Source organism: Dasypus novemcinctus, chromosome 5 (assembly GCF_030445035.2).
Source record: "Dasypus novemcinctus isolate mDasNov1 chromosome 5, mDasNov1.1.hap2, whole genome shotgun sequence".
In the NCBI taxonomy this organism is placed as follows: Eukaryota; Metazoa; Chordata; class Mammalia; order Cingulata; family Dasypodidae; genus Dasypus; species Dasypus novemcinctus.
In genome coordinates this window covers 107475134-107488032 of record NC_080677.1, presented here as the reverse complement: position 1 = coordinate 107488032, position 12899 = coordinate 107475134, and the positions used below count along the sequence as shown (strand labels likewise).

At 38.2% G+C, this 12899-nt stretch overlaps 1 protein-coding gene across 6 annotated transcripts in view; it reads left to right on the top strand.

Moving 5' to 3' along the window:
* Nucleotides 1-12899, top strand: part of TNPO3 (transportin 3) — a 104019-nt gene that overhangs the window by 84069 nt on the left and 7051 nt on the right. For all 6 annotated transcript variants that reach the window (XM_004463213.4, XM_071215266.1, XM_071215268.1 and 3 more), the window contains 3 exons: nucleotides 393-549; nucleotides 2578-2745; nucleotides 8138-8250. In XM_004463213.4, coding sequence (XP_004463270.1) covers nucleotides 393-549; nucleotides 2578-2745; nucleotides 8138-8250 — 438 coding nt within the window. The remainder of the gene's footprint in view (nucleotides 1-392; nucleotides 550-2577; nucleotides 2746-8137; nucleotides 8251-12899) is intronic.

The window sequence follows — 12899 nt, the reverse complement described above, 5'->3', positions numbered from 1 at the left end:
CTTTCCCAGTATATATTCCTTGGAAAACAAATGAACAAAAACACTTTCTAAAATCCAGGAATACCCAGGCTTACTTGCCTGTGGAACCTTTTTTTTTTTTGAGAAATTCCTGTTAACATCCTGGGAACTGATAATCTACAAAATATTGTTTGGCAAATATTGCTCTAGGGTTTTTAGAACTGACTCTTTAACCAGGGAGGCGTTCTATTCATAAATCCTTTGGATTGATCTTCCTTGAAACTACCTGACTTGATTTATGAAATTTTTGTTGGAAATTGAGATTGGAGATTGCCTATTTATATATTAATAATCTAAACTATAATCCCTTCCTTGCCCTGGTTGCTTTAATACCCTGATCCTTTCATTTATACCTAGACTTTCTTTTACTCCAGGTTTATTCAGCGTAGCCCTGTCACCTTGCTGAGGAGTCAGGTGGTCATCCCTATCTTACAGTGGGCCATTGCCTCTACCACTCTGGACCACCGTGATGCCAATTGTAGTGTCATGAGGTTCCTACGAGACCTCATCCATACAGGGGTAGCCAATGATGTAAGTACCTTTGCTGCTCATTGTCTTCTCATATCTCTTGTTGCTTAGGGGAAAACCACATCTCTTTATTTGATCTGTATTGGTAGATATATACCACAATGGATCATTCATTAAACTAAAACATCAGTTATTAGATCTAAGACATTTGTGCTAAATGCTATAGAATATACAAATCAATCTAAAATTATCCATGCTCCCAAACCATTTGGGGTCTGGTTGAAGAGACAGATGTGTATAAAGAGTGAAATAACAACAAGACAGTATTTGATGTCAGATAAATTGTAAAAATTGTGATTGCTGTGAGTTCAGGGGCAGGAAAGCTCTTTGGGCATATGTGGATTGACAACTTTTTTGGAAGATGATATTTAAATGGAGTCATGGGCAGAATTTGGATTATGGGAGAGGAGGGGATGGTCAAACTGGGGTGTAAACCATGGTTAGAGAAAGTCAAGACAGCACTAAGTATGTTAGTAGATGATTACGAGACCTGGAATAGTACAGTAATTCACAAAATTTTCAAAGTCTTATGATATGGAGTAGAACAGACGGTAAGGGGGAGTGGTGAAGAAGTTAAACTAAGTATGCTAACAGGCTAATTATTTAAAAAGTTTGACAGTAAAAGGAGAGAGAAAGAAAGAAAGAAACTAGAAATGAAGGTCAATTTTTAAAAGATATTTTTCCGGGAGCAGATGTAGCTCAAGCGGTAGAGTGCCTGCTTTCCGCATATTAGGTCCTGGGTTCAATCCCTGATATCTCCTAAATCCAAACAGACAAAAAAAAACCAACTCTCATTGGGGAGTGGATGTAGCTTACTAGTTGAGCTCCTGCATCCCATGTACAAGGTCCTGGATTCAATCCCCAGTACCTAAAAAAAAAAAGTTTATTTTTCTCTTCAAGATACTAGAAATCTATGTGTATTCAAAGACTACAAGCAGGAAGAAGATATCTGATAGTTTTCAAGCAACTCTTATTCTAGTCAGTTTAAATAAAATAGAGACACAAGTTATTTTTCACAGGAAAAAAAATGTAAAATAAAATTGCCATCCCTAATTCTTAACCGTTGTTTCTTTTTTGCCTTCTATTCATGAACAGTCAAAAGGTTAAGGTTAATTGCAGTTGAAACCCATGCCCCCCCTTTTTAAATTTATTTATTTATTTATTTATTTTTTACATTTTTTTTAATTGATTTTGTAATAATATTACATTAAAAATATATATGTGAGGTCCCATTCAACCCCACCCCCCCCACCCCACCTCTCCCCCCCCCCCAGCAACACTCGTTCCCATCATCATGCCACATCCATTGGATTTGGTAAGTACATCTTTGGTCACCTCTGCACCTCATAGTCAATGGTCCACATCATGGCCCATACTCTCCTCCATTCCATCCAGTGGGCCCTGTGAGGATTTACAATGTCCGGTGATTGCCTCTGAAGCACCATCCAGGGCAGCTCCATGTCCCAAAGACGCCTCCACCTCTCATCTCTTCCTGCCTTTCCCCATACCCATCAGCCACCATGTCCACTTTTCCCAATCCAATGCCACCTCTTCTATGTGGACATTGGATTGGTTGTGTCCATTGCACCTCTATGTCAAGAGGAGGCTCAGATTCCACATGGATGTTGGATGCAATCCTCCCACTTTCAGTTGTAATCACTCTAGGCTCCATGGTGTGGTGGTTGTCCTTCTTAGTGGTGGTTGTCCTTCTTTAAATTTAAATTAAAATTTTTTTTCTTAATTTTTTGTTATTAGAGAAGTTGTAGATGTACAGAAGAATCATGCCTAGTTTCATGCCCTTTTCCTTTGTATTAAACTAAACATTTCTTCATAATTGTTTCATGGATTTTGTAAATTTTGTTAAATTTGTTGGTTTTGTAAATCCAGCTGTTATATATATATATATATATGTATATGTTAAATATATGTTTTTCCCTAAGAAAGAGAAATTACTAGACTGAAGGAGAAAAGAGTACTTGGTCTTTGGAAAGTTGAAGCTAAAACTTATCTCTTGATCTGGCTTTCTTACAGCATGAAGAAGATTTTGAGTTGAGGAAGGAATTGATTGGACAGGTGATGAATCAGCTTGGACAGCAGCTTGTAAGCCAGCTGCTCCACACTTGCTGCTTTTGTCTCCCTCCCTATACCCTACCAGATGTGGCTGAAGTGCTCTGGGAGATCATGCAGGTTGACAGACCGGTAAGATTGTTTTCATAAGGAATCTTATTCTTACAGTTCCTAAACCTGTTAGACTTCAGTTGCTTGAGGCTAACCCTGACTATGAAACAAGTCCTGTTGTATGTCTATGGAATCTAATTTAGGCATATTGCTAAGTTTAATTGATTGATGAAAGGGCCCAGAGAATACTAGTAATTCATTATGGGATTCCTTAAAGCATGTTTGTATTACTGTAATAGTGTTTATGTATTTCCAGAAGTGAGTACTAAGCATTACATTTACCTATATGGCTGACAACAAGAAACGTCTTCCCTTATGAGAGAGGTCGGTATATCAGTTATGTAGACATACAAATTATTCAAGGAGTGTTAATTCCCCTTAAGATCCTTATATAGCATTGTATCATTTATTGTTAATAAATCTAGACAGAGCATTTGGAGATTTGTAAGTATAAAACTGCCCTATAGGTGGCGGACTTGGCCCAGTGGTTAGGGCATCCGTCTCCCACATGGGAGGTCTGCAGTTCAAACCCCGGGCCTACCTGACCCGTGTGGAGCTGGCCCATGTGCAGTGCTGATGCGTGCAAGGAGTGCCCTGCCATGCAGGGGTGTCCCCCGCATAGGGGTGTCCCCCGCATAGGGGAGCCCCACGCACAAGGAGTGCGCCCTGTAAGGAGAGCCACCCAGTGCAAAAGAAAGTCCAGCCTGCCCAGGAATGGTGCCACACACACAGAGAGCTGACACAAAAGATGGTGCAACAAAAAAAGCAACACAGATTCCGTGCCACTGACAACAACAGAAGCGGATAAAGAAGACGCAGCAAATAGACACAGAGAACAGACAACCAGGGTGGGTGGGGAAGGGGAGAGAAATAAATAAATTAATTAATTTTTAAAAAAAGTGCCCTATAATAAACATATGCATTTATTTCCCCTTTGGATTTTTTTGCATTCCAATTCAGTTTTTGAACCAGCTCTTTTATCACCACAGCATAGAAAATTTTTTTAGGATAACCAGTAATGTCCAAGTAGTTTCAGTATCAGATTATATGATCATAAATCTGGTTTGTGTATTGCATGAAAGTTTTGAGCATGGTGGTAAAGTATAATATAGGCTGTAAACTATTTTTAAAGTGGGATTTATAATTTTAATAGTATAAAACCAGTTAAGAAAAGCGCACATTTGGATCTAGTGAAAGTGAGAACTCTTGCAGAACCACAAAATATATTAAATCCAGATTCTTTTAAGATACTTGTAAGTATAAATTTTAATTCCACATGCTTCTTAATGTTATCTCCTGCTTTTTGTCATTGTTGGCAGTTATTAACCTCAACTTTAGCAGTTTTACAAAAGGGAAAGAGTACGCTTATACTGTTAAACTCCAGTATTACTGAACCATATGTTCTGCATAGTTCTTGGATATGTGTATTTATCTCTAAAATTGAAAAATAGTTTATGTTGTCTTAGGGGACATACATCATGTTCAACTCAGTCAGTTCCTCAAAAACTGTAATCACAAGTAGAGCAGTACTTGGCTATTTCTAACATTTTCTTTAGGTTTATACTTTGGAAATAGCACATATTAATTAATTATTTATTTAAGATTTATTTTTCTATCTCCCCCACTGCTTATGCTCATTGTCTGCTCTCTGTGTCTATTCACTGCACGTTCTTCTATGTCTGCTTGTCTTCTCTTCTTGTCTTTCTCTTTAGGAGGCACTGGGACCTGATCCCGGGACCTTCCGACATGGGAGACAGGCACTCAATCTCTTGAGCCACCTCAACTTCCTGGTTTGTTGTGTCTCTCTGTTTCTCTCCTGTGTCTTTTTTGTTGCATCAGCTCTCCGTGCCGCGCAGGCCAGCTTGCTTTCACCAGGAGGCTCTAGGAACCAAACTGGGACCCTCCATGTTGTAGATGGGAGCCCAATCATTTGAGCCACATCCACTTCCTACATGTACTTTAATTCTTACAAATCAAACTCCGTGAGACTCCTCTGTGCCTGGTTTCATCAGGTAGTTGTGCAGTTTCCACATGACTACAGGTGCTTCAGGAATGGATAGTATCTGTATTTATTTATTTTTTTAGATTTGTTTTTTATTTATTTCTCTCGCTCCCCCTCCCCTCCTCCCCCCCCCCCTAGTTTTCTGCTCTCTGTATCCATTCACTTTGTATTCTTCTGTGTCCACTTGTATTCTTGTCAGTGGCACCAGGAATCTGTATCTCTTTGTTGCGTCATCTTGCTGCGTCAGCTCTCCATGTGTGCTGCGCCACTCCTGGGCAGGCTGCCCTTTTTTTGCATGGGGCGGTTCTCCTTATGGGGTGTACTCCTTGCATGTGGGGCTTCCCTACGCGGGGGACACCCCTGTATGGCACAGCGCACCTTGCACGCATCAGCACTGCATGTGGGCCAGCTCACCACACAGGTCAGGAGGCCCTGGGTTTGAACCCCGGGTGGATTTGAACCCTGGGTGGATGCTCTATCAGTTGAGCCACATCTGCTTCCCTAATTCTCCTTGCTAGTTGTTCAGTCCATATGTTCCATTTCAATCTAATACAGTGGTGTTTCTCAAAATAAGAAAGCACTCTTGTGAACCTTAGGGACCAGTAAGTTTAGTTCTAAAAATCCTTGACCTGAGAAAATTAAATGCTCATACTCTGTTTAAACTTTTTTTTTTCCACAAATATACTTGGTTCCCGGGTAACAAAGACATGTATAAATCAAACTTTAAAAAACTATTCTCAATTTATAAACACCTAGTTCTTTGCAGAAAGAAAATGGGAACAGCAAATTGGCTGGAACAGAAATCAGGTAGCCACATTCTCCTAAGAGTGTACTTTATAGAGATACCTACTTAAATATCAAGTAATTTAAAGTGATTGTCTTCTGTAGATATCAACATACATCAGAGTTGTGCTTTTTTTTTATTTAAAAATTTCTTTTTTTTAAAATTTCTTTCCCCTTCCCCCCCTCCCCAGTTGTCTGCTCTCTGTGTCCATTTGCAGTGTGTTCTTCTGTGACCGCTTCTATCTTTGTCAGTGGCACTGGGAATCTGTGTTTCTTTTTGTTGCATCATCTTGTTGTGTCAGCTCTCCATGTGTGTGTGGCACCATTCTTGGGCAGGCTCCACTTTCTTTCGCGCTGGGAGGCTCTCCTTACGGGGCGCACTCCTTGCACGTGGGGCTCCCCTACATGGGGGACACACCTGCGTGGCACAGCACTCCTTGTACACATCAGCACTGCACATGGGCCAGCTCTACACAGGTCAAGGAGGCCCGGTGTTTGAACCGCGGACGTCCCATTTGGTAGGCGGATGCCCTATCCATTGGGCCAAGTCCGCTTCCTGACATCAGATTTTTAATAAAGAATCTCTTACATAAATTTGGATTGTCTATATCTTAGACACTAATTAAAATTATAACTATAAGGGCATGAGGCCACAGAAAATTCACATTCTTGAACATTTAATCATACCATTTCGAAGTTTAGCACATGAATTCTTTAGTATTCAAGTCTGTTCACTTGCATAAACTATTAAAACCCATTCCTTAGGAGCAGGTGTAGCTCAGTGGTTGAGCACCTGCTTCCCATGTAACAAAAGACTTGCATCTAAAATATACAAAGAAGTCTTAAAACTCAAGAATCAATCTAATTAAAAAATGGGCAAAATGCTGAATAGACACCTCACCAAAGAAGGTAATAGATAGCAAATAAATACATGAAAAGATGCTCAACCTCATATATCATGAAAAAAATAGCAAATTAAAATGAGATACCACAGTGTACCTATTAGAATAGCTAAAATCTCAGGCATCTACAGCACCAAATGCTGGTGAGGATATGGAGCAACAGGAGCACTCATTCTTTGCTGTGGAAATGCAAAATGACACAGCCACTTTGGAAGACAGTTTGGTAGTTTTTTATAAAGCTAAACATAGGCTTATACATGGTCCAGGAATTTCCCTCTTAGGTATTTATCCAAAGGAATTGGAAACTTGTGTCCATGCAAAACTTGCACAGGAATGTTTATAAAGCTTTATACCTAATTGCCAAAAGTTGGAAGCAACCAAAATGTCCTTCAGTTAGTGAATGGATAAATTGTGGCACTTCCTTACAGTGGAATGTTATTCAGTGCTAAAAAGAAATGACCTATCAAGCATGAAAAGACATGCTAAATGAAAGAAGAAAGTCTGAAAAGGGAATATACCATATGATTCAAACTACGTGACATTCTGGCAAAAGGCAAAACTATAGAAAGAGTAAAAAGATTAGTGGTTGCCATGGGTTCACGGGGATAGAGGTGGAGGAGAGATGATTAGGTGGAGCTTGGGGCATTTTTAGGGCAGTGAAATTATTCTGTATGACACTGTCATGGTGGATACATGACATATGTATTTGTCAAAGCCCATGGAACTGTAGAACACAGGGAATCCTAATGTAAACTAGAGATTTTAGATACTAATAATGCTGTTAATATTGGTTCAATGCAAGATGTTAATAGAAGAACCTATATGCTAGGAGGTGGTATATGGGAATTCTCTGTACTGTAAACCTAAAACTGCTCTAAAAATAAAGTTATTTAGGGGGAAGTACATGATAAAGTCATTCTCAGTTATTAAAAAAAAAAAAAAAGTAATTTACAGCCAGAAAACTATGACCAAAGTATACATCCCACTTAAGGACAAAGAAAAATTAGAGCTTACCTCCCAAAAATATTAATCTGAAAATTAAAAAAAGTGAAAATCTCTAGAATTTTAATTTTTTGTTTGAAGAACAGGTAAGGGCAGACCATTTTTATGCATATGAAAGATATGAAGAGACTTTGCTAGGATGTTCCCTTATCCATTTGAAACAGGATTATAAAAAATTATTTTAAAGAGCCGTAAAAGTGATGTTTCTGTTAAAGAATTTTCAAACCCAAAGAGCAGGCAGATATTACAAAGGATCTGAAGGATATGAGTTCTGCTGAGAGAGATGACCTTAAAATCCTTAAGGTTCTGATTTAACATATTATTTGTGTATGGTTTTTGACATCTGTTTTCTTATTGTAATGTACTTTGTCTCTCTTTTTGGCACCTGAGCCCATCTTTTCTGGCATGTGATTAATATTATATAAGTTTAATGACAAGAAAAGAATAATAGCCTCTTCTAGCAGAAGAGATATCATTTCCAAGTAAGAAGGAATCTGTCTGAAATGTTGCCTACTATCCCTTTGAAGGGAAGTCTGGCGTGCATTTTGTAGACCGCCTCAACCCAGAGAATGTGAAAGCCTAAAGTTAGTACCTTTTTAAGTACCTTCACTTGGTGCCCAAATAGCAGAAGAAAGCCTCATGTTTTTTGTTAGTCCTTGTAGAGTCCTGGTCGAGCAAGCTCTGCCTCCTCTTAAAATTCTCATCCCTTTTCATCCCCATGTAGACTTTTTGCCGATGGTTAGAGAATTCCTTGAAAGGTTTACCAAAGGAGACAACAGTGGGAGCTGTCACAGTGACACACAAACAACTTACAGACTTCCACAAGCAAGTCACTAGGTGAGTGATTCCTGGCGCAGTTTAAAGTAAGAACAGCAACTGGAGTGTGTACAAAAAAACATTATGTGTCTGGTGTGCGCTTATAAAACCACAATTTAGTGTCTCTTTAGCCTCAAATTGCACAAATTGGCATGGCAACCAGTTTGGAGGAGAAACATCATAAGGTTGTATTGATGTCTATCATTTATATTGAACATAAATGTATTTGGTGTAAGAAGTTAAAGGGTAAATGGAAGCAATATTTTTCTTCCAAAAGAAAAATACCCTGAGTAGGCCACTACCCTTCAGGTGATCTCTCTCTATCTTTTTGAAGTCCCTTTCAGTTCTCATCCATATTCAAGGGTCAAGAATGCAGGTGCCTGACTAGGCAATACATGGTGAAAAAATTAGAGAGTGATATAGATTGTGATGTTTTGCAGAATATTTGCCATGACTAAAGACATTCATTTTCCAATTCCAAACAATTTGTTCAGGCCATATAAAACATCTCTTTGGGTGAGTTAATCTCTGAACAGATTGGCTTCTGAGCTACCTGTTGACAACCTCTGGATTAATGCTTGTTTAAAATGTTAAATGTGTATGAGTGTTCTTCTTGTTGTTGTTGCTGTGAACACATAAACATTTTTAACAAGTACATAGTCTTCCTATTTACTACTTTATAGTCATAAAGGTCTATATGATGGATGTTCTTTAAATATTCCTAGTTAGTAAAATTTTGACTGAATAAATACAGTTGTGATGTATATGTCCAAGGTGAGTTGTTGCAGGGAGGTCGATAGAGGCTTTCAGTGAAAAAAGTGAAAATATTCTAATTGCATAACAATAGGTAAATAGTTAAGCAATTAATGATATATCTATACAAGATCACTAAGAAAGAACAAGGAAAAAAACACATATGATGATACAGAAAGACCTACAAGATGTATTGTAAAAGGAAAAAAACAAAACATCATATAAACTGCTTTCAAAAGCTGTTTTATTATTTTATATATATATATATGCGGGCTACTTTATGCATACATTTGGACCATAAGGGGAGGGGGAAAGAGACTTCTACTTTTCATTTCATAACCTTCTATGCTTTTTGCCTTTTTTTCATGGGCATGTAGTAACTTTTATAATTAAAAACAAACTTAATTCTAAGAGAGAAAATAAATTTTAGGCAGTAGTGAGGATTGATTTCATAATGTCACTTTCCAAAATAGTGCTTTTTCATCTCCCAAAGTATGCCCAGCATTTTTGTTAATATAAAATCTCAAACTATTCCATTTTGTAGCTTACTAAATGGCATTAACTTCATACCTCAGAGGAAACCGATTTTTAGCTATAGATCAAGTGACATGCATGACTGAAAAATAGCATGTGACTGCCTTAGTGACACTTTTTATCAGAAGTGGGGGATTTCCCCTACATTGAGTAGAGATATATTGAGTTGAGATAACCTGACAAAATGATTTGATTTCTTTTTATAATAACTATGCGTTTTCTCAGAAGTAGTAGTATGGCAGTTTTTGAAATTATTTTATGAATCCTGAAAAGAGAAAGATGGTGAACTCATTCATCCCTGGGGGTGTGAGACCCTTTCAAATTGGACTGTGTCAGTGAGCCATGACTTAGGTTGATTCTATGCCCTCTTGCTGGGTCTGACATGAACAGAGATATACAGGAAAGGGGAGCTCTGCATGTTTGGTCCTGCCGTGTGAGAGAAAGGAGAGAATTCCCTTCTCTACTTCAGACAGCCAGCATCTCCTTGGGAACTCACTGAGGACCTTCATTGGAGTCCCTTGCTGGCAGCCTGCTCTGGAATGTAGACTTGTGCATCCCCACAGTTGCATGAGATAATTTTATAAATTCTCATATATTTACAGATATTTCCTGTCCTGTTGCCCTAGAAAACCCTGACTAAAAAGGTAGTATTCCACCTATGAGCTGTCACAAAGGAAAGAAGGATAAGTTGTTTCTCTCTACTTCTGTTTGATTTATTCCTATCTAGTGTTGATCAGAAGATAGTAAAATGTAAAGAGGCTGACCTTAGCATCAAGAATGTTAGTTTGAGTCTTGCCACTTTCTGACTCTGTTTCTTCAAACTTTAATTTCTTCATCTTTAAAATAGAATTAGTAATAGCTGTACCTCATAGGGTTATTATAAGATACCAAATAGGAATCTAGCAGAAGGTCAAGCACATCATAAGTGATCGGTCACTTCTAACTCCTTTCCCCTTGGAAAAGAAACCTCCGGAAGTTTGTTATATACTTGTAAAACTAGCTGGGATGATCCTATATACGGAATATAAATCCACAACAAAGCTCCTAGAATTAATAAATGAATTCAGTGGAGTGATAGCATACAAGATCAATACTCAAAAATTAGTAGTGTTTCTATACACTAGTAATGAGCAATCTGAAGAAATTCCATTTAAAATCACATGCAAGGAGTGCGCCCCGTAAGGAAGCCACACAGCGTGAAAGAAAGTGCAGCCTGCCCAAGAACGGTACCACACACAGGGAGAGATGACACAACAAGATGACGCAACAAAAAGAAACACAGATTCCCAGTGCCGCTGATAAGGATAGAAGCAGTCACAGAAGAACACACAGCAAATGGACACGGAGGAGACAACTGGAGGGGAAGGGGAAGAGAAATAAATAAAAAATAAATAAATCTTTAAAATAACATCAAAAAGACTCACATATCTAGGAATAAATCTAACCAAGGATGTAAAGGACTTATACACTGAAAACTACAGAACATTGCCAAAAGAAATCAAAAAAGGCTTAAGTAAATGGATGGGACATTCTGTGTTTATGGACTAGAAGACCAAATATTGTTAAGATGTCAAAGTGATTTACAGATTCAACACAATCCTAGTCAAAATTCCAACAGCCTTCTTTACAGAAATTGAAAAGCCAGTCATCAAATTATATGGAGGAGTGAGGGGCCCAATGTTTTAGTTTGTTAAGCTGCTCAAAGCAGATACCATGAAATACATTGGCTTCTAACAATGGAAATTTATTAGCTTACAAGCTTACAGTTTTGAGACCATGAAAATGTCCAAATCAAAGCATCATCAAGACAATGCTAAAAGACCAGTGTCCAGTGATCCTGGACTCCTCTGTCACATACCAAGGCACATGGTGGTGTCTTCTGGACTCTTCCTTCTTTCTAAGTTTTACTGCTCTCAGCTGTCTCCTCTCTCTCTCTCTCTTTCTCTTTCTCTGTATTCATCCCATTTATAAAGTACTCCAGTGAGAGGATTAAGACCCACACTAGGCCATACCTTAACTAAAGTAACCTATTCAAGAGGTCCTCCTCAAAATAGGTTAACACCAATAAGAATGGATAAGCTTTAAGAACATGATTTTCTGGGGTACATACAGTTCCAAACCACTATACCCCAAATAGCCAAAGCCATCCTGAAAAAAATAAGAGGACTCATACTTCCCAATCTTAAAACTTATGACAAAGACACAATAATCAATCACATTACTGGCACAAGAACAAACATACAGAACAATGGAATAGAATTGAAAGTTCTATTCCAAGAATCAATCTGTGGCCAATTTATTTTTGACAAGGCTGCCAAGTCTACTCATTGGGAAAAGAATAGTCTCTTCAACAAATGGTGCTGCCAAGAGAACTTCATGCCCATATGCAACAGAATGAAAATGGACCCCTAGCTCACACCATATACAAAAATCAATTCAAAATGTATCAAAGACCTAAATGTAAGAACCAGAGTTATAGAACTCCTAGAAGACAACATAGGGAAGCATCTATAGGACCTTGTGTTAGGCAACAGTTTATTAGACTTTACACCCAGAGCACAAACAATAAAAGAAAAAGTAGGTAAATGGGACCTCATCAAATTTAGAAACTTTTTTCATCGAAGGACTTTATCATGAAAGTAAAAAGACAGTCTACTGAATAGGAGAAAATATTTGGAAACGTATAACCAATAAAGATTAAATATCCAGAATATATGAATGAATCCTACAACTGAACAGCAAAATGACAACCCCAATTAAAAAATGGGCAAAAGACTTGAATAGACATTTCTCCTAAGAAGATTTACCAATAATCAGAAAACACATTAACAATATGCTCTAAATCATTAGCAATTAGGGAAATGCAAATTAAAACCATAATAAGATTCTATTTCACACCCACTAGAATGGCTACTATCTAAAAAAATAAAACAAAAAATGGACAATTACAAGTTTTTGAGAGCATGTGGAGAAATAGGAACACTCATTGTTGGTGGGAATATAAAATGGTGCAGCTGTGTGACAGTTGAGATTTATGAATCCCCAAAAGAGATTATTTGCAGACTAATCCCTTCCTCTGGGTGTGATACCCTTTGATTGTATTAGATTCAGTTGAGATGTCTTTGATTAAATTATGCTAAGATTAGGACTTTGATTCAACCATGTCAATAGGGCATGACACCGGTTGAGTTCCTGCCCCCTTTGGTGGGCTGACACCCACTCAGGAAGACACACAGAGGAGGGGAGAACTTGGTCATATCGTTCCTGCGACATGACAGAAAGGAGAAGGCTCAAAGAGCTAAAGCCCCGGAAAGAGCTATGCCATTCACCTGATAGTTTGCAACTGAAGAGACCAGAGCCCTGAGCAGCTGAGAAGGCCTGGA